The sequence below is a fragment of the Trachurus japonicus genome, chromosome 7 (genome assembly GCF_045865225.1).
Source record: "Trachurus japonicus isolate A0001 chromosome 7, Traja_1.0".
Lineage (NCBI taxonomy): Eukaryota > Metazoa > Chordata > Actinopteri > Carangiformes > Carangidae > Trachurus > Trachurus japonicus.
In genome coordinates, this window is record NC_140913.1 from 30,591,579 (window position 1) to 30,614,658 (window position 23,080).

Here is a 23,080-nt window from a genome sequence, read left to right on the forward strand (position 1 = left end):
GGTATTTCCCTAAAATGATCAGCAAATTTATTACATATAACTCTTTCTGTTTGTTGCTTCTTCTTTTTTCTGTTATGGAAACCAAACAGTAGCCTACATCTTTCCAACAGGAGAGAGAAAAATGTAATCAATAGCAGGACATTTTTCCTCCATCTTCGCTGTCTCCGACTCGACTGTTCCTTGGCAACCGTGACGTCACCGTGCCGACCAATCGGAGAGCTCGCAGCGACTGACGTTGCTATCGCGAGATGATCACGTTAGCTCGGTTAGTTAGTTAGCTAGCCGCGAAAAGCTTGATTGTGTCCCCCTCGGTTTACAGGGTTTTCTTTTTATTATTATTATTTTTTAATTGTTGTGAAGGCACCGAGAGGACTGCGCGCTGCTGTTCGTTTAACCGTCTTCTTCTCCCGCCCCCTGCGAGAAAAGGATAATCGCCGGACCTCGTGTTTGCACGGTAGGTTGTGTGAACTGGCTAATAGTTGGTTAGCAGGAGGAAATGGGTTTGTTTTGGAAACGTCGGGCAATTTCTGAATTATTATTTTTTATTTTTTATGACGCTAAAACGCGGCTGAACGCTGCTAAAGCACAAAAATCATCGATTTCTTTTTTTGCAAATAATTATTGTCGTGAATTCTGTGTTTGTGTTCAGTTGTTAATACCTGTCAGTGCACGGTTGTAACGTTTCTGCTCGTGCAGGTACAAACTGTGGCCAAGCCGTGTCAGTCTTGCTCACGTTTTACCAACGGATTATTGATATTGACCACTTTCATTTATTTATTTATTTATTTATTTTTTAGCTCCCCAATGATGAGTTATGCTGAAAAGCCAGAGGACATCACAAAAGAAGAGTGGATGGACAAACTGAACAATGTTCATATACAGAGAGCGGACATGAATCGGCTCATTATGAATTACCTGGTCACAGGTGAGGATGAGGATGCATCTCTCCCGAGGACAGACAGACACTGTGGGTTGAAACATGACTTGTGCATATCCAGGGCTCCAGACTTTTGCCCCTAAATGGAGGCAATTTGGGAGTGTGCAAGTACATTTTTCATCTACTTGCACATGTGCAACCAGTAAATTTGCAGGGTTTTTTTTTCATTCCAATGTGTGTGAGGATCATGAATGAAAAGGAAATGTAAATATTTGCTTTGCATATTGATGTATGGTGTACGCCCCTAAATTTTCTGCTCACACTCCTAAAATTTTAAGTTAGGGGCCACTGTGCTCCTAGTAAAACAAAGTTGTTCTGGAGCCCTGATATCATGATACATACATCTCTTCTGGATAATAGATTTGTTTTTAAAAAGAAAAAAAGAAATGTAGGAAATGTTTCCCAACAGTTTCCTGAAGCCCAAGGCATCAACAATTCAAATGTCAATCAAATCAGACATCTTAAACATTTTATTTTAGTCAAATTAATTGACTTGTACTTGCAGCTTTATTCAAAACAATCATTGATTTCTTTGTGTCTGTCTGTGTGTGTGTGTTTTTCACATGTGTGTAGAGGGATTTAAGGAGGCAGCAGAGAAGTTTCGGATGGAGTCTGGTATCGAACCGAGCGTGGACCTGGACTCTCTGGACGAGAGGATAAAGATTAGAGAGATGATCCTGAAGGGACAGATACAGGAAGCCATTGCACTCATCAACAGCCTACACCCAGAGCTGCTTGACACCAATCGATACTTGTATTTTCATCTGCAGGTACAGTTTGCACAAAGTTTCACATTAACCAGTAGTTTTCTGTGAACCTGAGGCTGTTTGGTGTTATGTTAGTGTCACAAAAGAAGAAATCCTGTCTTTGTAGCAATGAGAATAACGCACAGCGACAGTACCGAAGCCGATATCTTCCCTTGTTGAGCAGGAAGATATTTCTAGTGGTAGCTAAAGTCTGATTGAGGCTGAGCTTTAATCTGCATTATGTGTTGTTTTATTCTCATTGCAGCAGCAACATTTGATCGAGTTAATCAGGCTAAGGGAGACTGAGTCAGCGCTGGAGTTCGCCCAGACGCAACTGGCCGAGCAGGGCGAGGAGAGCCGAGAGTGTCTGACAGAGATGGAGAGGACGCTAGCCCTTCTGGCCTTCGACAACCCGGAGGAGTCGCCCTTCGGAGACCTGCTCAACATGATGCAGCGGCAAAAGGTCAGAGCGGACCGTCGCGTGTCGAATCACTGAACAAATCAGAGACGTTAGCTGTGATTTCAGGGCGTGTCCAGTGTCCACAGATCATGTTTTGGTTTGTTCAGGCCAAACCAAGGACAGGAAGTCATATCATGTTTGTTTTTCTATTGTGATTTTACATGATAAGGTTTCATGTTCAGTAGTTGCCTCTGTACAGTCTGTCAACATGACAGCGCTGCTATTAACTCTACTAGGGATGTCACGATTATAGATTTTCTTGGTACGATTATTGTCAGAGAAACGATGATCATGATTATTATGCATTAATTAATTTCCCAACACTATGTATGTGTAAAATCAAATATAGTCTAAATAATTACAAAACTAATTATTTACACAAAATATTTTAAGTATCTATTAATAAAGGACCAATTATATTCCCCAGGGGAATTCATTGTCATCTTTACCAAATGTTTAAGTTTATTTTAATTGTTTTTTTGTTTTTTGTTTTTTTTAATTACAAATGACATGCAAACTTTTAAATTCCTACCAATTCAATGTTACATTAGATAAATGGAGCAGTATCTGTGCAATTACCTTTACTTTGGCGCACATTTGTTTTTTTGGAATCTTTACGATGAATTAATTGTGGCGTTTAATACCATGATTAATTGTGAAAGCAAGTAATCGTGACATCCCTAAACTCTACCTTTTACAGCCATGCTGTGGTACAGGACTGTATTATATTTAGATAATGATTCATGTGTCCTTAGAGTCAGCTCTGAACATTCGCATGTTTTGAATTTATGCTGAAATCATCGCATATTTACCAACTAAAAAGCTACTACGATCTCTCATTTCACAAACCAACAGGACCATTTTTAAAGCCGACCGCTCCTCCAGTGTAGGTTTTTCTGTTTTCTGTTCTGTCGGAGGTCAGTTGTCAACTTTACAACAAGACTAAATTCCTCCGAACCAAGTGGACAAAAGCACCCGAGCTTGTTTAAACTGAGCTAATACATTAAGTGTGACAGGTCTCATAGAACAGGTGGAACCAGGATGAATTCCTCACTGAAATCTTGCCTCTTGTGTCAAAAATGTGAGTTTGTATATGAGCATTAGGAAGAGAACGAATGCAGATAAGTAACGCAGGGTTTCACTACGTGGTACCGGCTCAGCTCGACTCTACTCGCCCTTTTTGGTTTTCCATAAAGTAAAAGTATCTGACATCTGGTTCGTGGCTGGTACTACCTCTCCGGTACGGGTAAAGAGGCACTAAAACGTAGCCTCGAACCACCAGGCTCTTCATACAAAGAGGAGAAGAGCCGGGTTTCCGTTCACTCTGAATTGTGTCTGGATTCTGGTTCTGGATCCAGAATTCACCAAATTCATAGAAGTAAAAGTGTTCACCAAAATAAAACTTTAAATTCTGGCGCACCATCGATTTCCGTCTCAACATTATCAGGCAGAGATGTTAGCAATGCCATACTGTTGTTGTTGTTGATGCTGAATACGGAGCATGCTACACGGCGAGCAACACGCATGTTAACAGCCTCACTTGACTCTTAACGACCGTCGTCCAAAACAGTTCCCAACTGTGGAGTCAAGTGAAACTCCACCTAACGTTAGTACTTTCATGAACACACCTAAACATCCCCTAATCTATTCTCCATTTTGCTTGAAGGCACCGTTAATGACAAACAGGGTTATTTTTATTTTCATTCATAATATTCTTATTTCATTTTATCTTATTGAGAAGATTCCCAGTATGCTGGCTGTTCAAATTCATATATCTGATTAAAACAATGTCAGTTTTAGTCTGTTCAACAAATGTGACCTGATCAGCAAAATAAGTCACAGTGACCCACATTTCAAAATTGATTGAAATTTTGGTATCAATGGAAAGAGGAGAAAATAAGCTTTAAAATGATTACTTAGTCAAAGTCATACATTGTATATTTTTGAAGATATGGCCATTTGAATTATGGTCTTCCACTCTATTTTTACGATTGAAAACCTGAGAAATTGCGTTTAAATGCCAGAGGAGGAATATCTCACTTCTGTGACTCTGGCGTCTGTTCCTGTACCACGTGAATATACGGAGGCACCATTCAATGACCCTCGGAAAGCGGAGAATCTCACGATTCAGATGCTGTTTACAGCTCGTCTCTATCATAAACGGTTCAGAAGTTATTTCATGTTGTGCTCGTCTTTAGAAGATTAAAAGTTGCAAGTCAACTTTAATTGTCATTTACTCTAGGTGCCTTTTCTCAATTATCTGGACTATGAAACTTTGGGAGATTGTTTTTGAATGCAATTCATTTGAAATTAGCTAAAAAGCAAACATTTTTTTATTGGTTTTCCATGTTCCATGATTATCTAAAAGAATAACGTTGCGACTTACGACTCATTTCGGCTCACAACATACTCAGTGTTTTACATTTTCGCCCCTTGTATGATTGTGTTCGACCGCCCTGCTCTACACTAAAGGCTGAACCATCCTGTAATGGAAACAACCCCCAGAATAAGAATCGTACCTGGTACCTAAACTACGGTGGCCTGGAGGTGCAAACCAACATTACAAAATCCAAAACACTTTTACAAAGCTTGAGACAAATTTACATTTTAGAAAACATTTTTACATATCATAAAACAAAATTACATTACCATAACACACAAGTCCTGAAACACATTTACATTTCAGAAAACAAATTAACAAGAAAAAAAAAACACTTTTACAAACACAGAGACAAAATTACAAGTCCCAAAACAAATTTACAAATTTCATCAACCGGAAAGGGAATGCACCAACTCTGGGGTTGAATCGGAAGTGATAACGTGAGCAGCCAATAGGAGTTGTTGTTGTTGTCGTTGACGGAGTTCATGGTGACCCAAGATGGACAGCGATCGGTGCCGTCGCCGGCAATAGCGCCGGAAGTAGACTATGTGAATATGCCGCAGTCATTACCGGTACCGGTGCCGTATATGATACGTAAAAATGTTTTCTAAAATGTAAATTTGTCTCAAGCTATGTAAAAGTGTTTTGGATTTTGTAATGTTGGTTTGCACCTCCAGGCCACCGTACTAAACTGAGTTGAGTCCAGTCCAGCTGGTACAACGTAGCGGTAACAAAGATATTCAATATATAGAAAGATACTCCATGAGAGGCTGCTCCAATGATAGAAATGGGTTACACTTCCTGTCTTTCTAAATGGGCGTGGCCAACCGTCACCCCACCTCGTCTATGAACGTGTGTGTGGATTTATACAATTTGTTGGTAGATGAAAGTGAGATATTTATATTTTCTTATGATAACATTAAATATTTACAGTACTATATTTAGCATGACAAAAATAATTTAAATCATTTTCACAGGAGTTTGCGGCCGTTTGTTTGACGTTGCCTAGGAGATCTGTGCCAAATCTGGCGAGAGTGTGTCGTAGAGACAGAGACAGGTCTGGAACAAAGTGGATTTTCTCCTGATGTGTCCGTCTGAAAATTGCCATTTTCATGTCAAACTGTTCAGAAGAGATGTGGCTTGTGAAAAATGAGTCCAAAATTTACTTCAGTGACTGTGGGGAGAAAGAATCGACCATAATCGGTGTTCACGTTAAATTGTCCCTTGGAGTCAATACACTCCAGGGGCCTCATTTATCATTGTGGATACACGCTTTTTTACACGCTCTTTCCCCCATTTTGTGCGTACGCACTTTTCTCCGCCTAATTTGGGATCTATCAAACCAAAACTTGTCGGGAGTAAGAGCAAAAATTTACGACCAGTCCGACCATGGCGTACCGGCATTTACACGCTTTTTGAAGAACAAGAGGAATTGGCGACGCCGCTGCAGAGTCAGAGAACTGCAGTATGCGAGGGAGAGAGGAGCGCGGACACTGTTTGAAGTAGCAAGTGGTGGTGATGATGACCCCCCCCCCCCCCCACCACCACCACCACCACCACCACCACCACCGCACACGTGTTGACGTCGGCACTTTACATGAAAAGCACAGCGACTCTGATTTTTCCCCTGTGCATTTACACTCGTTTGCTCCTAAATACTGGCTTTATAAAACGAATTTCGTTTTCTTTTGATATCATATTGATATTTTTCCCCTGCATGTAGGCTACACCTCTTCCACAACCAGTCTGTCCAGTCTGGAAAATAATTTCTGCGATGTGCGTGTGTTACGTAGCCAGACTGGACACACACAAGCAAGCAGCAAGCCCAATAATGTCGGCGCAAATCAAAGCAAATGAGAAAACATGATCGATATTTTTTGTGTGAATAATATTTATTGTATTTAACAAAAATGGGTGCTGCCCAACATCATTTTAGGAAAAGTCACAGACTGGTGGACTTCAATGTTTTTTTTTTTTTTTTTTAATATATAGCTATGCACAAATGAAAATCAAAGTCTTCCAGTGAACGGAAGTTGGGGGTTAGTGGAAAGGGGTGCAAAGTAGTACTGACTGGCAGTGGAAACCCTGCTTTAAATTATTATGACATAATCTAAAATAAGGGGCAGAATAAATAATTCTTCTTCTTTCTGTTCTGTTTCATTTAGATTTGGGAGTTTTTTTTGTATTTATTGAAGCCTTTCAATGCAAGATGATGTTTCTGACTGATATTGCCGTGTTACCGTGTATCTCGCTTTCAGAGAAATTCCGCTTCTTTCTCCGCTCTCCGTCCGTCTGTTGTCTTCACCGTCTTCCACTGACGTCATTCCACAGGTTTCCAGAGTGCACATGGCTACTTAATATGCACGTAACTGATTTGCATTGACCACATATGGTTGCGTGGGGCTGTTTAGGGGGCTGGGTATGAGGCGTGTTCTCATCCACGCTTTTCTCAGGTCCGGTGTGACTTATCAAGGGAAATACCGTGCAGCCGTGTGTACGCGGAGTTTGATAGATCTGAAAAGAGTGTATATTTTTTGGTCGTACGCACATTTTGCCTTTCCGTCGTACTGAAAATTTAAGAGGACTTTTACACGCTCTTTGATAAATGAGGCCCCTGCCTCTGGTCTCCCTAAAGGGGCGTGGCCGTGCAGAAGCCCACGTGACATCATACAGGAAACTGACTCGTCATGGAAGGTCTTGGTTTATAAACCGTCTTTGGCGGTAACGCAGCATCGTGATGGTTTGAGCTTTGTGTGTATTTCTAATGTTTAACTGCAGCGTTGTGTCTCTCTGTCTCTCGGTGCTCAGGTGTGGAGCGAGGTGAACCAAGCTGTGCTGGACTATGAAAACAGGGAGTCGACACCCAAACTGGCGAAACTGTTGAAGCTGCTGCTGTGGGCACAGAACGAGCTCGACCAGAAGAAGGTGAAATATCCCAAAATGACTGACCTTAGCACGGGCACCATCGAGGACCCCAAGTGAACATAACAGAGCAGAAGAAATAGAAGCAGAAGCAGAAGAACCACCTTCCACGTCTCCTTAATTTATGATCAGTCAGTGACTGTGTGACAAGCAGGTAACATATATGTATAAACAAATTCTACGTTGTTTTGTTTTTTTCTTTCATGTTTCATTCATGAGAATTTAAACTTAACTCATTGTGCAAACTGTAAATTGCTGTATTTGCAAAAGTGACAGAAATTATTTAGTTTCAATACCGATCCTGCATTTTTAGAAACAAAAAAAAAAGAAAAAGTCTTGGGACAAACTCAAATCGCTGTTTTATATTTTGTCTTTCTAAAGCGTAAGCCGGTCGTATTATTTATTGTGACTTCTCTTCCCCCCCCCAACGAGATGTTATTTTGCCAGGAAGAGAGTCGATGGGTGTTGATGGTTCGAACTGTAAAACAGGAGGTGACACACTAATCGTAATTAAATTAAATTAAAAATCTAAATTTTCTTACACCAAATGTGAATATTTTTCAATTAAACAGAAAGATACACTTATTATATTAATAATATGTAATATAATTTTAATTAATATAATATTTTACAGTTTTATCGAGTGCGATGTCTGAAGATTTCCTATACAACAACAACGAGCCACTTTGCTTTCTACACCTGGGGATTTGATTGTACCTTTACAGTATGCCTACAGAACGAACTGCCTTGTACAATGATGATTTCACGGGTGTGTGTGTGTGTGTGTTTGCGAAGGTGAAGTGCGGCTCGAACTGACAGGATGAAACCAGAGATGGTTTCGTGTTTGGTTTTTACTTTATGATAGTAGGAGGAGGAGGTTAGGATAATCTGCTGCCGATTGATGGAGGCAGATTTCCACACGAGGAAAGAGAGACGAGGGAGGCTGTTTTCTAGTTTAAACTTTCATATTTAAAGTCCAGTCAGACTAGAAAAACGATTTTGTTCATTGGCCTTGTTGTTTTCATGATTTAATAATAACAATGATCAAAAGCATTGACGTTTTCAATCTGAACAGGACCTGCTGTCCATTTTGCCACTTTAAGAAAGAAACCGTTAGTATTTTCACTGTAACTGCATGTAAGTGTACCTTTTTTTTTTTTTTTTCTTTTCTTTTTTTCCAGTGGAGAAAAGGCACTTTGTTCTTGGTTATTTATGTTTTTGGTTTGGTTTACTTTTATAAAAACAAAAAGAGAAAAAAAAAAAAACTTGCTGCTAGTCGTCCATCCTTATATTAACTTCTTTTGAGGTTGTATTGTCTTTATAGATATTATTATTATTATTATTATTATTATTATTATTATTATTATTGGCTTTGACGAAACTCTGTGAAACCAGAGAGCTCACATCCCTTTTATTATTCAACATTTTTAAGATCAGATTTGCAATTATTAAAATAAACAAAACTTTTGTGAACCATAAAAGAGCTTTTTTGAGTTTTTTTTGTCATTATTCAGTTCTCTGTGGGTGAAACTTCTGCTCAGAGAGGTTGTTGAAGTGGTTTTGCTCTTTGCAGCTCCGGTCTTTTATGCCTGTATGCAAATCTTAAACCCAGGTGAAAACCAATCATCTCTCTGCCGTCAGTATTGCAAATCACATCCGTGTGCTGCTCTTTTGAGTTTTTGTTCCAACAAGTTTTACTCGTTTGTCCTGTCTCGCCTGAGGAAATGAGGTTTAGTTACCGCTTCGGCTCTCAGTGTGCGAGAGAGAGCCTCTGTCTGCACGGGGCAGAGGAGTTGTTCTCTGAATGGCTGAAGAGCTCACAGCGGAGGGAGCAACCGGCAGGAATGGCTTCAACGGACTTCTGTTGGACCCGGAGATTTTCCCCGTCAACGGATCTACCACCACCGCCACGGAGAAGCCGGAAAACCAAGCGCTGTGGCCCAGGTGAGACGACAGGCAGAGCATTTAGATCAGACAGTACGCTTTGATTTATATACTATGTTTTATCTGTTATTGATGAGCGTCTTTTCAAGTTGTGACCTGCCCTCTGAGCTAAAGGACACCTAAGTGTTAAAAAAAAGACAGGTTGTATTTGTCTGTAATGAACATAAACAGTGTGAATAATGTAGTTTATTTTCAGTTTTGTGATGGAAAAACTAAATATATTCATATTTTGACCTCATGATTCAAACTTTATCGACACTTCTGCTTCTGTGCACCTGAGTTTTGACTAGAAATTAGACATTTTGACAAGAAATAAGACAAATATTCTTGGAAAGATTTTGAGTTTTTGCAGTGTGTGATAAAGTTTGAGCCATGCTGGTGGTTTGAATAAATTGACCCGTGTGTGTGTGTGTGTGTGTGTGTTTATATCCTGTTGTTAGATCAGTTATTTGGTTACCAGATGTGTGGTGATGATGATGATGATGATCCCTGTCCTCACAGACCTCTGGCCAGGAAATGGTTCCTGATGCTGTTCGTCGGCACCTGCCTCCTCTACTGCTCGCGGATGGCCATGCCGATCTGCGCCGTCTCCATGGCCGACGCTTTCCACTGGAGTAAGATCGACTCGGGTCTGGCGCTGGGCGGATTCTTCTGGGGCTACTGCCTCACACAGATCCTGGGAGGACACGCCAGCGACAAGTAAGTAAAGCAGGTAAAACAGGTGTCTGTGTACAGTGCCTTGTAGAAGTATTTATAGCACATTCTGTCACGTTACAACCACAAACTTAAATGTGTTTTATTGGGATTTACTGTGATAGACAAACACAAAGTAACACATAATTGTGAAGTGGAAGGAAAATCATACATGGTGTTCAAGGCTTTCAGCCCCCGTCCACTGAGTCAATAATACGTTGTTGAACCACCTTTCACTGCAGTTACAGCTGCAGGTCTTGTGGGGGGTTTGTCTCTACCAGCTTTGCACATCTACTGACAGACATGTTGGACATTTTTGACATTTCTGACTATTCCTCTTTGCAAAACAGCTCCAGTTCAGTCAGATTGGATGGAGCTTTGATCTAAACCAGTCCAGTGTTTATTTAACAGAGACAGTGCACAGCTCTCAGCCATACCGGAGTTAGATACTACCTCATTTCCATCTGTAGTCCCTGAGCAGGAACAGAGAACATCAAGTGTTAAAGGGATAGTTCAACATTTTTAGCAAATTGGCCCATTGCCATAATCCCTATAGTCATAGCAGTAGGTCCATTACCTTTAACTCATTGGCTGCCATTAATGACATCTGTAGACGTCGATCTAATTCCAACCGTTCACTGCCACGTCAATTGTGTTTTTCAACGGGAGGGGCTGGGGGACGGTCTGGCGGAGCTTGTCCACCAATAGGCTTTATGCACAGCTCCGCTACTTCCTGAACTTAAACAAGCTCCTTTATTTCTTGTCTTACATTATTGGACAAACTGATTAATCCAGGTGTGTCTGACTCTGACCTCAGTAGTCACAACAATAGTCAGACACATAGTGCTCTCTCTCAGAATACTCGACCACAGTACTTGAGTAAGAGTACAAATACTACCGGTCAAAATTTACTCCGTTACAAGTAAAAGTAGCTCAGTCGACATGTTACTCGAGTAAGAGTAAAAAAGTACTTGCTTTTAAAGGTACTTAAGTATCCAAAAGTACATGCTTTTAAATTTACTTTAAGTAAAAGTAAGAGTAAAGAGTAAATTTCTTATTTTTCACATCAATGAATTACTATATTTTTTTCTAAATTAATTTAAGGAGTTTTTAACTCTTGTTTCTGAGAATGAACTCTTTGAAACCACCTGCACTGATGTGCTGCTTTTAGGGGTTAGGGTTTCCTTCTTTGACAAACACAGCTTGTGTCCAATAGGATTTTAGAAAAAAAAAGAAAGAAAAAGAGCAGACCTGAAAGTAACAAGTACTTTTCAGCCTTTCTAGAAATTAAAAGTTACTATAAAGTTTTTATTAAAAGTAAAAATATTTGTCTTGGAAATGTATTCAAGTAAGAGTAGTAAGTACCAAAGAAATCTAATACTCAAGTAAAGTACAAATCCTCTGGATATGTACTACAGTACTCAAGTAAATTTACTCCATTACTGTCCACCACTGCAGACGAGCGTGCATGCATGACAGTCTTAAGTCTTTTGCTGTTGCCTGACAACCTGTTGCTGCCTCTGACAGGTTTTCCTCCAGGTATCGTCCTGTATTTAGCTCCATCCATCTTCCTCTGACCATCTTCTCTGTCTCTGCTGAAGAAAAGCCTCCCCACATCCTGATGCTGCCACCACCGTGTTTCACCGTGGGGACGGTGCGTTCAGGTTGATGTGCAGTGTTGGGTTTCCACCACACATAGCGTTTGCATGTCTTTGAACACCACGTATCATTTTCCTTCCACTTCACAGTTATACGCTTGTTTGTGTTGGTCTATCACAAAATCCTGTAATGGGACAAAATGTGGAAAAGTTCAGTATATGTAGCTTATAAATGACGATGAAATCACCGTGGTGGTTTTCCTGTTGGGTCGGGTTCATTGTATTTATTATTATTAACGTCTCCTATGTGTGTTGTGATGTCAGAGTGGGAGGAGAGAGGGTCCTGTTCATGTCTGCAGCCTCGTGGGCTCTGGTCACCGCGGCGACTCCTCTCATGACCAAGCTCGGCTCTCGCACCGTGGCGCTCATGACCGTGGCGCGGTTCCTCCTGGGGCTGCTGCAGGGTGAGTACGCCACCAGCCACAGTCTGGAAACAAACATCTGAAGCACTTGTTCAATATTTGGTAACTTTCTTATAAGTAGAAAACACAAACTTTTACTTTTTTATGATATAAATACTTTTAAAATATGTGTTTTGTGGAAGGGAATATTTATCCATACTCATAGCCTACTCGTTAATCATCACTAAAGATCGACCAATATGGTTTTTCATGGTTTTCCGATACTGGTTATTGGAAATCAAGGAAACTGATGATTGATATGCATTTGCAGTAAAAATTAACATTTTGGTGTAAAAACTTAGAATAACACACCTGGAAATAGACAGTTTGTTTGTTTGTTTTTTATACACTCAAATACAACGCCTGTGATAAAAAAAAGCTGCTATTATTATTGCTCAGATGTCGTTACAGTAAAAAACACACACTCATACATGTACACACTTTAAATGGTAACAGCATTTTGTTTATTATTTTTGTTGTTATCAAACATACTGTATGTTATTAGTTTGTCAGCACTGGTTTTGATATTTTAGTAGGTGGAGGCTTCAAATAAGCCTCTCCTTGCACTTTACAATACTTGTCATTTTTGTCTTTTTTCTCCTCTGAATTTTCACTTTGAGTTAAATAAATAAACTAAATATAAGATTTAGTGACAGTAGCTTAGCATAGAGCCAAAGCCAGGCTGCCTGTTCCCCTTGTTTCCAATCTTTATGCAGTAAATAATACAACACAGTGAATATACAGTATATACATATACATATTGTATATATGGGTAGCTGATGGTCCATACATTTCCTGACGATGACATCTTTGATATTTTGCTATAACTTTGACAGACACAAACACAGAAAAACCAGTGAATCCTCACATTTAGAAACATAAACAAATAATAATCTGTTCAGGTTTTTGTTCATAAACATGTCACCATATTGTGTCTCACAGGTGTGTTTTGTCCGTCCATGGCCAGTCTCTGCTCGCAGCGAGTGGTGGGAGGAGAGCGAGACTTTTTGATGAGCATCATACACAGCGGCAGTCATCTCGGGTATATTGCACACACACACACACACTAGAACACACACACACAAATCCACATATAAAACCGTCTGTCCCTGTTTGTCTCTGATGATGACAGCGTGTTTTGCTCTCGGTCTCAGGACGCTGCTGGCGGGCGGGATGGGCTCCATGCTGCTGGACCAGTTCGGATGGGAGAGCATGTTCTACAGTATTGGTTTATTCGCTGCTGTGTGGGCGTACGTCGTCTGGAAGTATTTCTTAAAAGGTACGGTAACTACACGGGTAAATACTAACAACTTTTTCCTCCTTGTGTAAAAACATGGGTGGAATTTAAAGAGATACTTCACCCTAAATCGATAATTAACCAATTTTCTACTCATCGTCATGCCAAGGAAGGGTTTGGAGAACTTTCAGAGTCATCAAAACGCTTTAGGAGTTCCAGGGGGGGTCCGGCTGGTGACGGGTTTTCATATAATGGCGGCAGATAGAGTTCACTTTTGAATCGTCCAAAACACACACTATGAAACATCCAGATACCTCCATACTGCTCGTCTGTACTGACCCAAGTGTCCTGAAGCCGCCACATGAAAAAGCTGATTGGAAAAGACGTATTTGATCTCTGTTTTTATCCTTGTTGTAGCAGTAGCTCCCAGGGGCTGTGAGAGAGTTGCGGCGAGATGTTCTTCTGTGTTGACATCAAACATCCAATGGTTTACAACGATGAACGAACATCTCACAGCAAATCTCACACATGCGCACAAACATCAACAGCCACTGGGCGCTACTGCTACAACAAGGATAAAAACAGAGATCACGTGAATTTTTTCCGAACAACTTTTCCATGTGGCGGCTTCAGGACACTTGGGTCAGTACAGACGAGCAGTATGGAGGTATCTGGATGTTTCATAGTGTGTGTTTTGGACGATTCAAAAGTGAACTCACCGTCACCAGCCGGACCCCCCCTGGAACTCCTAAAGCATTTTGATGACTCAGAAAGTTCTCCAAACCCTTCCTTGGCAATTTGTGAATTATCGATTTTGGGTGACGTATCCCTTTAATAAATATAATCTACAAACCATTTAACTTTATTGATACAACGTCACTGCTCCAAAGGGAATTAAGTTAAAACTGTGGCTTCAAGTTGAGCTCCGTTTTTTTTTTCCCACCTACGTCTGTTTACAATATGGAAACGAAAAGTTACAGTTTCCTTTGAACCGACTGACGACCGGTTTGACGGGTTTGACTGAATCAAAAATCACTCCTCAGGTCAAGGCACTCTCATTTAAAGAATTTAAGAAATAATATATTACATTAACATTATAAAAAGCCTATTAATAGTGCTTTGGAGTTTCTCTTTGATTTATATATATAGACACGATGTTGCCTGTAAAGTTGGAATAATTTTGATTTCAGACACATTCCTCTTTTTATTCCTGTCCTAGGTTTAATTTTCATGGTTAGGCTATATTTTTGGAAGAGATTAATCAATTAAGATTTTGAGAAGATATACACTTAATCTATCAAGAATAAATCATCCTTTAGTATACAGTATATGTGTGACTGTGTGTTTGTATGTCCAGGAAGTACTTCTCGTCCAACATCTGTTTTTACAATTGATGTGAGTTTGTAGATAAATTGTGAGTTGTATTCATCTGATTTGGTTTTGAGATCAATTTCAGTGTTTTAATTGTCTCATTGTGAACAAATGAGACCAGTGATATAAAACACGAGCTGCTCTTGGTCGCTTTTATTGTGTCAAAGTAGCTGAAAGAGCCCTGGAGTAAAATGTCTTGACCACTATAGAAGATCTCTTCTGACCTATAATGACAGTATAATAATAATAATAACATATATAAAATATAATATAATATCTGTGACTCAGGTGACATCATGTCGCCGCCGATGGAAACGAGGGGAAACGACATGAGGTGGAGTCGGTCCCGCTGGCTGAGCCTCTTTAAGAAGTCGCCTGTCTGGTAAATCCTCTGCTCTTTACTCCCACATCGTTTACTAAAACATAATTATGTCAATGTGGTATGTGAGTTATGTGAGCCTCACCTCTCTCTCTCTCTCTCTCTCTCTCTCTCTCAATTCAATTCAGTTCAGTTCAATTCAATTCAATTCAATTCAGTTCAGTTCAATTCAATTCAGTTCAATTCAATTCAATTCAGTTCAATTCAATTCAATTCAGTTCAATTCAATTCAATTCAGTTCAATTCAATTCAGTTCAGTTCAAATTTGCTTTTTTAGCATGAATGCTACGAGAACTATGTTGCCAAACCATCAAGAATCAGTGAAACAAAACAAATACAACTCACTGAATCAGATATATACAAATACAATAAAAATTGTTGCCAATATACGGTAACACTTTACTTGAAGGTCTCATCATAAGAGTGACATGTCACAGTCATGAACGTTATGTTATTAAGCGTCATTCAGCTAACCCTAAACCTACAAACCTGAGTGTTATGACATTGACATAATGTTTATGACAGGCTGTCTCTCTCTTTCTTCTGTCTTTATATGTATATATGACTATATGTGGGTATATGTTTGTATAGCTATGTCTTTACATGTATATGACTATATTGAGAGATAAAGATTAGTGATAATATGTTAGAATAAATCTATAGAGATAATGATTAGTGATAATATATTAGTATAAATCCAGATAGATAGGGGCGGTGCGTGGCGCAGTGGGTAGAGCGGCCACCCCATGTAGAGGCTACAGTCCTCGCCGCAGGCGTCCCCGGTTCGAATCCCGCGTCGGGCAGACCTTTCCTGCGTGTCATTCCCCCTCTCTCTGCCCCCCCATTTCCTGTCTATCTCTACTGTCATCACTATCAAATAAAGGCAAAAAAAGCCAAAAAATATACTTTAAATCCAGATAGATAAACTCATAAATTAACTTATTGTATAGATTTTAATGACACAGAAAGCTTGATAGATAATTTATGAATAAGGGGGTGGGAGTAAATAAGTTTTACTTCTTCCCACACCTTTTCGGATATGAAAAAACAAAACAAAAGAAAAATCAAATTATCTTTATTTTCAATTATTTTATCTTATTTTTGTTCATGTGTTGTCTTTGCAAAGTTTTTATTTATTATGTCTGTCCATTACTGTATTATGTTTTATTTCTTTTAACATGTCATATAACTAACTAACTTATACACAGATTGGGTGTCATTAGGCAGCTGCAAGTTGTTATATACTATATATATATAATGAAACATATACACATACACATAGTTAATATTAAATGATGATGATAATAATAATACATAAAATAAAGAAATAAAAAACAACATCTCTCTCTCTCTCTCTCTCTCTCTCAGGGCCATGATGATCGCTCACATGTGTTCGAGCAGCACTTTCTACACGCTGCTGTCATGGCTGCCCACGTACTTTCAAGAGTCATTTCCACACGCCCCGGTATCCGTCGGCTTTGTTTACTCTGCTACTTGTTCTTATGTATCGAGTGTGAACACAATGAGTGACACAGCTCAGGTTAACATTGTTTAAATTCCTTTTTGATAACCTGTTGTTCTTACTGATCGTCTTGTCTCTTCATGCAGGGATGGGTGTATAATATAATCCCATGGGTTATTGCCATTCCCTCAGCGCTCGTCGGAGGATGTTTTTCAAATTATCTCATCAATCAAGGTATTATTTTGTTATAATTATTGGATATGGATACATTTGTGTCTTTATTATTCAATCAAAATAAAGTTGATTTGAACAAAAAAGATATTTTCAATCAAAATAAACTTAACTTCAATCAAAAACAAACAAACATTTAAATCAAAGAAAAAAAGGGTTTGAACGCAAAAAAATATTTGAGATTGAGGTGAGTTATTATTTGATTCAAAATATTTTTTTGGATTAAAGTAATCTTTTTTGTATTTGGGCCATATTATGGGTAGGATATTTGTGTCTTTATTATTCAATCAAAAAAAGTTTATTTAAACAAAACATATATATAACTAAATAAATAATAATAATTTTTAAAAAAAATGGTTCAAAAGCAATTTTTTGCATCTAAAATATTTTTTGAAGTTTAATAAAGACACAAATGTATCTCCATAATTATTACATCACGTTATTATGGTATTTAAAATAAATAAGGCATCTCATGACATTGTATGTTTTCTCTGCAGGATATGACAAAGCACTTGTGAGAAAGTTAATGCAGGTAAGATGTGAGTGTGTGTAGTTGCTGTGTGTGTTATGTGAGAGGTACAGTGTGTCTTAATTTGCTTCTGCAGAACTGTTTCAAACGTGTGATTACAAGTTGTGAAGTTTTTCCCGAGGCTCCGAGATGTTTACGTCCTGAAACACTTTTAACGTCATGTGTAAGATAAGATGAGATGAAATGAAATGAAATTTTCCTTTATTTGCCCCTCAGGGGAAATTTACTGTGGTGCAACAGCAGCAAAGGGACTATAGAGCACAAATAATAATAAATACAGCAATAAAGTAAAAAAAAAAAGAAAAAAGGTATATGAGTATATAAGTTACGTTATATACAGTTTTATAGTATTGGTGTTGTACATTAAGATTACGTTTCTATGATCCCAGGCTGATTGTGTTACAGCAGCAGGCAAATAACACACCCACACACACAATTTTGAATAACAAATATAAACGTAATGTAAATGAATGGTGTGTACAAATGAATATGGAAAAAAGTGTCACCCAGTGTTGTGTCTGGATGTAATAAATACATAAATGAAGTAAAGGTGCTACATGATGAATACAGGAGCAATGAGTCCAACGTGCTCTGTGAACTGTTGTAAAGTCTGATTGCACTGGACGATATGTAAAATCCACAAAACACAACACGACACACTAACACTGTTGTGCTACAGGCCACAGCTACACACTGTACGACAGCAAAGACTCACAAATGAAGGAAAAGCTCTTTTTTTTTTTAACAGTCTGTTTATTGAATTTTATATATTAGAAAAACAATAGTGTTCTACTTACATATCTAAGTTCAGCCCCAGAACAGATACCAACCCAGCCCCAGCAGATAGACATGTATAGTTAAAAGTAAATTAAAGACAAACAAAAGAAAAGAAAAAAAATGATGATGATAGAGGAAGAGAAAAAGTGGGTAAATAAAAAACAAGTGAATATACAATAGATAAAAATAAATAAATAATAATAACGGTTGTAATACTCAATAAAATAAAATAAAAAAATAAATAATAGTATACTCACATTTAATATAGTGTAAGTGTCAAAAACAAGACTGTGCAGAAGTTACATCAAATATTCAGAGTCGCCTGTGCAAAGACAAACATCAACAGGAAGTCATTCATTCCTGTTGCCATGAAATAATATGTTAATACGCTCCTGACAGATCGTCGCCCTACTTCCTCATCATTCATACATTATCTATTTATTCTCTCTCACCTGGTGTTCATTTAATGTAACAACTTTTATTTAATTTATTTGGACGTGACATGTGTTTTTAGTGCACTTGCTTTTCTGCACATGTAGCTAAAGACAAACTTTTGCCTTTCGCAAAAGGGTTTTAAAGTATTTTCTATTCTATTCTATTCTGTATCTGAAGAGCCTGTAAAGCAGCAGCCATGTCTGTGTATTGACTTCTGATCGTGTGGCTGCACCTTTATTTAAGTTGTGTTTGTGGACTCCTGCCTTTGAATACACACTTTGCATGTCTGATTGTCTCTCTCTTTCTCTCTCTCTCTCTCTCTCTCTCTCTCTCTCTCTCTCTCTCTGTCTCTCTCTCTCTCTCTCTCGGCCCAGTCCATCGCCATGGGAGTGACCAGTATATTCATCATGCTCCTGACCGGAGGAGCGTTTACCTCGTTTACCTCTGCAGTGTTTCTCATTTCTGTAGCTGCAAGTTCATCGACCTTCACCAGCGGGTACAGTCACTGTCGACATCATCCGTTCATTTATGCAATGACTGGGAAACTCTCTTTGTAAGACAGACGGAGCTGATACTGGTGTAGATATCGGGTTAAAATCAATGGTAACACTTTATAATAAGTAAACACTATTAAGCATTAGTTAAGCATTAATAAATACTGAATTCTTCATTTATAATGCATGAATACTCATTAGTATGTAGTTTATAAACACAGTGCTTATCAATGATGAGTAAAACTGTGTTTATAAACTACATACTAATGAGTATTCATGTGTTATAATTTATTTAATGCTTAACTAATGCTTAATAGTGTGTACTTATTATGAAGTGTTACCAAATCAATACTTTATCAGCACACAGCATTAAAAAAAAAAACAGAAACAAACAATCTTGATGCAGATTTACTGGATTTGCAATTTTATTTTGCTTTTTAGTAACTGTGACAACTGTGATTGACTAACATCGATGCTTTTATCAATATATCTGCAATAAGCTAATGTCTATATTGACAAATCTCTGTTGTTTACCATGAAAAAGACCAAAACCAACTGTGTGTTTGTTTGTCTTTCTCACCTTCCTGGTCGAGTTTATTCATATAATCTCTTTGCAAACAGCAAAAATGTAAAAGAAGACTGAAAAATAACCATAAAATGGAGTAAAAATATGACAATAATAATAATAAATTAACATGGTTGTTACATTTTGAATTTAAATCCTAAAACACTGTTTAAAAGGAAGCAGTACAGTGCATTTAATGTGGAGTATTTAGCTTAATACACAACTAGTGATGTTAAAGTGTTGTTTTAAGGAGTTTCTGTTCATCAGGCTTTAGATACACACAGTGATTGTTAGTAGGAACTATTTATTGTTATTTTTTCACCATTTTATTCTCTTACTACAACAAGAAAATGTAGCACGTCACCAGTCTTGTCTTTCAAACAGTCAGATCTGAGTTACGAGTTTGTAAATCCGACTTTTCCATGTGTAGTGTTTTTGTCAACGTTGCAGTTTCTAGTTCATGATGATGAATTCCCGTGTGTTTCAGCGGTGTGTCAGTGAACGTACAGGATCTCACGCCGTCATGTGCTGGTGCTCTGTATGGTGAGTTTTTATAAAACTGCTCATTTTGGTGTTTTATCATTAATAATATTTCTTCATTTAGTTGTTTCTAAGTCTTGATTTTTATTTCTCCCTCTGCGACAGGGCTCATGAATACGATGGGAGCTCTCATGGGTACGTACTGTACTGAACCTGTTCCTATATTGAATTTAAACCATTAGTTGATTAAACACCAGCACTGATCTCCATTTGTTGCTGACTACAGATTAATTCAGTAGTCAGCACAAGCTTCTTCCATCTAAGATTCATTGCAAAACTCAAATCATTCCCGTCAGCCAAAGATTTAGAAACCTTGGTTCACACTTTCATTTCCTCCCGACTAGACTATTGTAATTCTCTCTACTCACTGGGAATCAGCCAATCAGCCCTATCCCGTTTACAGTTAATCCAAAATGCAGCACCAAGACTCATTACTGGTACCAGAAAGATCAACCATATCTCTCCTGTATTGGCCACATTTTATTGGTTACCTGTTAAAGCCCCGGTATGTAACTTATTTGGCTTTTTATTAGCAAAATTCAAATATTGCTTTCATAAATACGTATTTCACTGAAGTCGAATCACACCTGCATACAAATGAAAGCTTTCTCGTACCTTAGAATGAGTTGTTACAAGTCGTTACAAATACATAAGTGGGCGACGCACCGAACCGAGGCGGCCATGTTGCATCGCCATTTTTTACGTTCAGTGGCAGCGTGATGTAGGTAACCACGGAAACTCAGCGGAGCTGTCGGCTCGGGGAGAAAGTTTTCCAGGTAGCGCCTGTTAAAACTGTCACCACTGTGTAGTGTGAGGAAGGACGGAGGCACTGATGTTGCATTCAGGTGCAGTCAGGCAGACGGCCGTCGGCAAACCAACCGGATGTCATTTTACTCCACGAGAGAAAGACGGTAAAACGTGGGTCAGGTAAACAATACGACATCACCATGACAACATATTGTCATGCCTGTATTGTTTTGCCTCGTGCTGGTGGACCACTTGTTTACATAGACGCTTGTTTATCCTGTTACATGCAGCGTCTGTTGTCTGTCTGACGTCTGCCCGATTTCACGTGAATGCAACATCAAGAATACGTTCAGATAGGTATAATATGTAGGAATTCCCCCCATAGGATTGATTGTAAGATACTTTTATTTGTTTTTAAAGCAGTGCATGGATTAGCACCAGATTATATCTCAGAACTCCTCACCCCCTACTCTACCTCTCGTCTGCTCAGATCCACCGACAAGTCATTGGTGTTCATCCCACCTGCAAAACTAAAAACAAGAGATGACAGAGCCTTTTCAGTTACGGGTCCCAAACTATGGAAGAGTCTCCCACAAACAACCAGATCTTCACTTTCCATAGACATCGTTAAAGGTATAATGTGTAGGAATTCCCCCCATCTAGCGGTGCGGTTGCATATCGAACGTATTCTTGATGTTGCATTCACGTGAAATCGGGCAGACGTCAGACAGACAACAGACGCTGCATGTAACAGGATAAACAAGCGTCTATGTAAACAAGTGGTCCGCCAGCACGAGGCAAAACAATACAGGCGTGACAATATGTTGTCATGGTGATGTCGTATTGTTTACCTGACCCACGTTTTACCGTCTTTCTCTCGTGGAGTAAAATGACATCCGGTTGGTTTGCCGACGGCCGTCTGCCTGACTGCACCTGAATGCAACACCAGTGCCTCCGTCCTTCCTCACACTACACAGTGGTGACAGTTTTAACAGGCGCTACCTGGAAAACTTTCTCCCCGAGCCGACAGCTCCGCTGAGTTTCCGTGGTTACCTACGGTCACGCTGCCACTGAACGTAAAAAATGGCGATGCAACATGGCCGCCTCGGTTCGGTGCGTCGCCCACTTATGTATTTGTAACGACTTGTAACAACTCATTCTAAGGTACGAGAAAGCTTTCATTTGTATGCGGGTGTGATTTGACTTCAGTGAAATACGTATTTATGAAAGCAATATTTGATTTTTGCTAATAAAAATCCAAATAAGTTACACACTGGGGCTTTAAAACTCATTTCTTCTCTTTGGTTTTTAATTCAGTCTCATGAGAACTTCCCATCCCATCACTTGTTGTTTTTAATGTTTCTTCATGTCTGTCCTGTCTTTGTCTTGTCAAACTCGTATGTAAAGCACTTTGTTTTTAAATGTGCTCAAGAAATAAAATTGACCTGACGTTTGTTCTGCTCAGGTGTGGTGCTGGTGTCGCTGTCGGGCTACCTGATCGAGGTCACGCTGTCCTGGGCTTCACTCTTCTCCCTTGTCAGCTTCGTCAACGTCACGGGTCTCGTGATCTTCCTCATCTTTGGAGACGCTCATCGTGTCGACCTGGAACGTCACAGCCAGATCATTGTGATCTAATTCAGACACTATATATGTGTGTGAGTGTGATTTGTGAGATGGGACTTTACAAACCGATCAAATTGTGTGTCGAAGTGTTTCTCAGGGAGTCAAGTGTTTTTCTTTGTCGTTCTTCGGACGATGGAGTCACATTTTGGTGCTGCAGAAAAATGAAAAACACGGAAACGTACGTATGGACTTGATCGTCTTGGAAATGAAGGAGGTGCAGCCATGATGAAATATATTAAATATTTATCTGTACAGACTTCGATTTTAATGTAATGTTAAGTAATATTTACTTAATTTAAAATGACTAAACAATGCCACATAAGAACGCACACAATGGAGGAATAGCCAAATAAAAAAATACTTAACAAGTTTTAAGAATAGTTTTACCTCTTACATCACTCAGGAGTCCAGTTTAACTTGTTCTGTCAATAAAAATATTATAATAAATTAATCAAAGACTACTTTTCTAAAAACAACAACAGCAGATTTGCTCATTATTGATTAATAAAAATGTAAATATTGTCTTCTACCTGCTTCACAAGCTCAGCT

The 23,080-nt window shown here is 38.9% G+C and overlaps 2 protein-coding genes across 2 annotated transcripts; both read left to right on the plus strand.

Moving 5' to 3' along the window:
- Window positions 1–227: 227 nt before the first annotated feature.
- On the plus strand, window positions 228–7,515 carry LOC146985077 (glucose-induced degradation protein 8-B homolog). Its single transcript, XM_085782808.1, has 5 exons — window positions 228–454; window positions 798–925; window positions 1,511–1,707; window positions 1,949–2,146; window positions 7,332–7,515. The coding sequence occupies exons 2-5, from the start codon at window positions 805–807 to the stop codon at window positions 7,503–7,505; spliced, it is 690 nt and encodes a 229-aa protein (XP_085638934.1). The 5' UTR covers window positions 228–454; window positions 798–804; the 3' UTR covers window positions 7,506–7,515.
- A 1,734-nt stretch (window positions 7,516–9,249) lies between these two features.
- LOC146985078 (voltage-gated purine nucleotide uniporter SLC17A9-like) lies at window positions 9,250–22,548 on the plus strand. The gene is made up of 13 exons (XM_085783151.1): window positions 9,250–9,389; window positions 9,891–10,088; window positions 12,005–12,144; window positions 13,084–13,183; window positions 13,296–13,420; window positions 15,038–15,131; window positions 16,497–16,593; window positions 16,737–16,824; window positions 17,319–17,353; window positions 18,937–19,058; window positions 20,109–20,164; window positions 20,267–20,296; window positions 22,374–22,548. Exons 1-13 carry the CDS (start codon window positions 9,250–9,252, stop codon window positions 22,541–22,543), a joined length of 1,395 nt encoding a protein of 464 aa, XP_085639277.1. The 3' UTR covers window positions 22,544–22,548.
- Window positions 22,549–23,080: the final 532 nt, after the last annotated feature.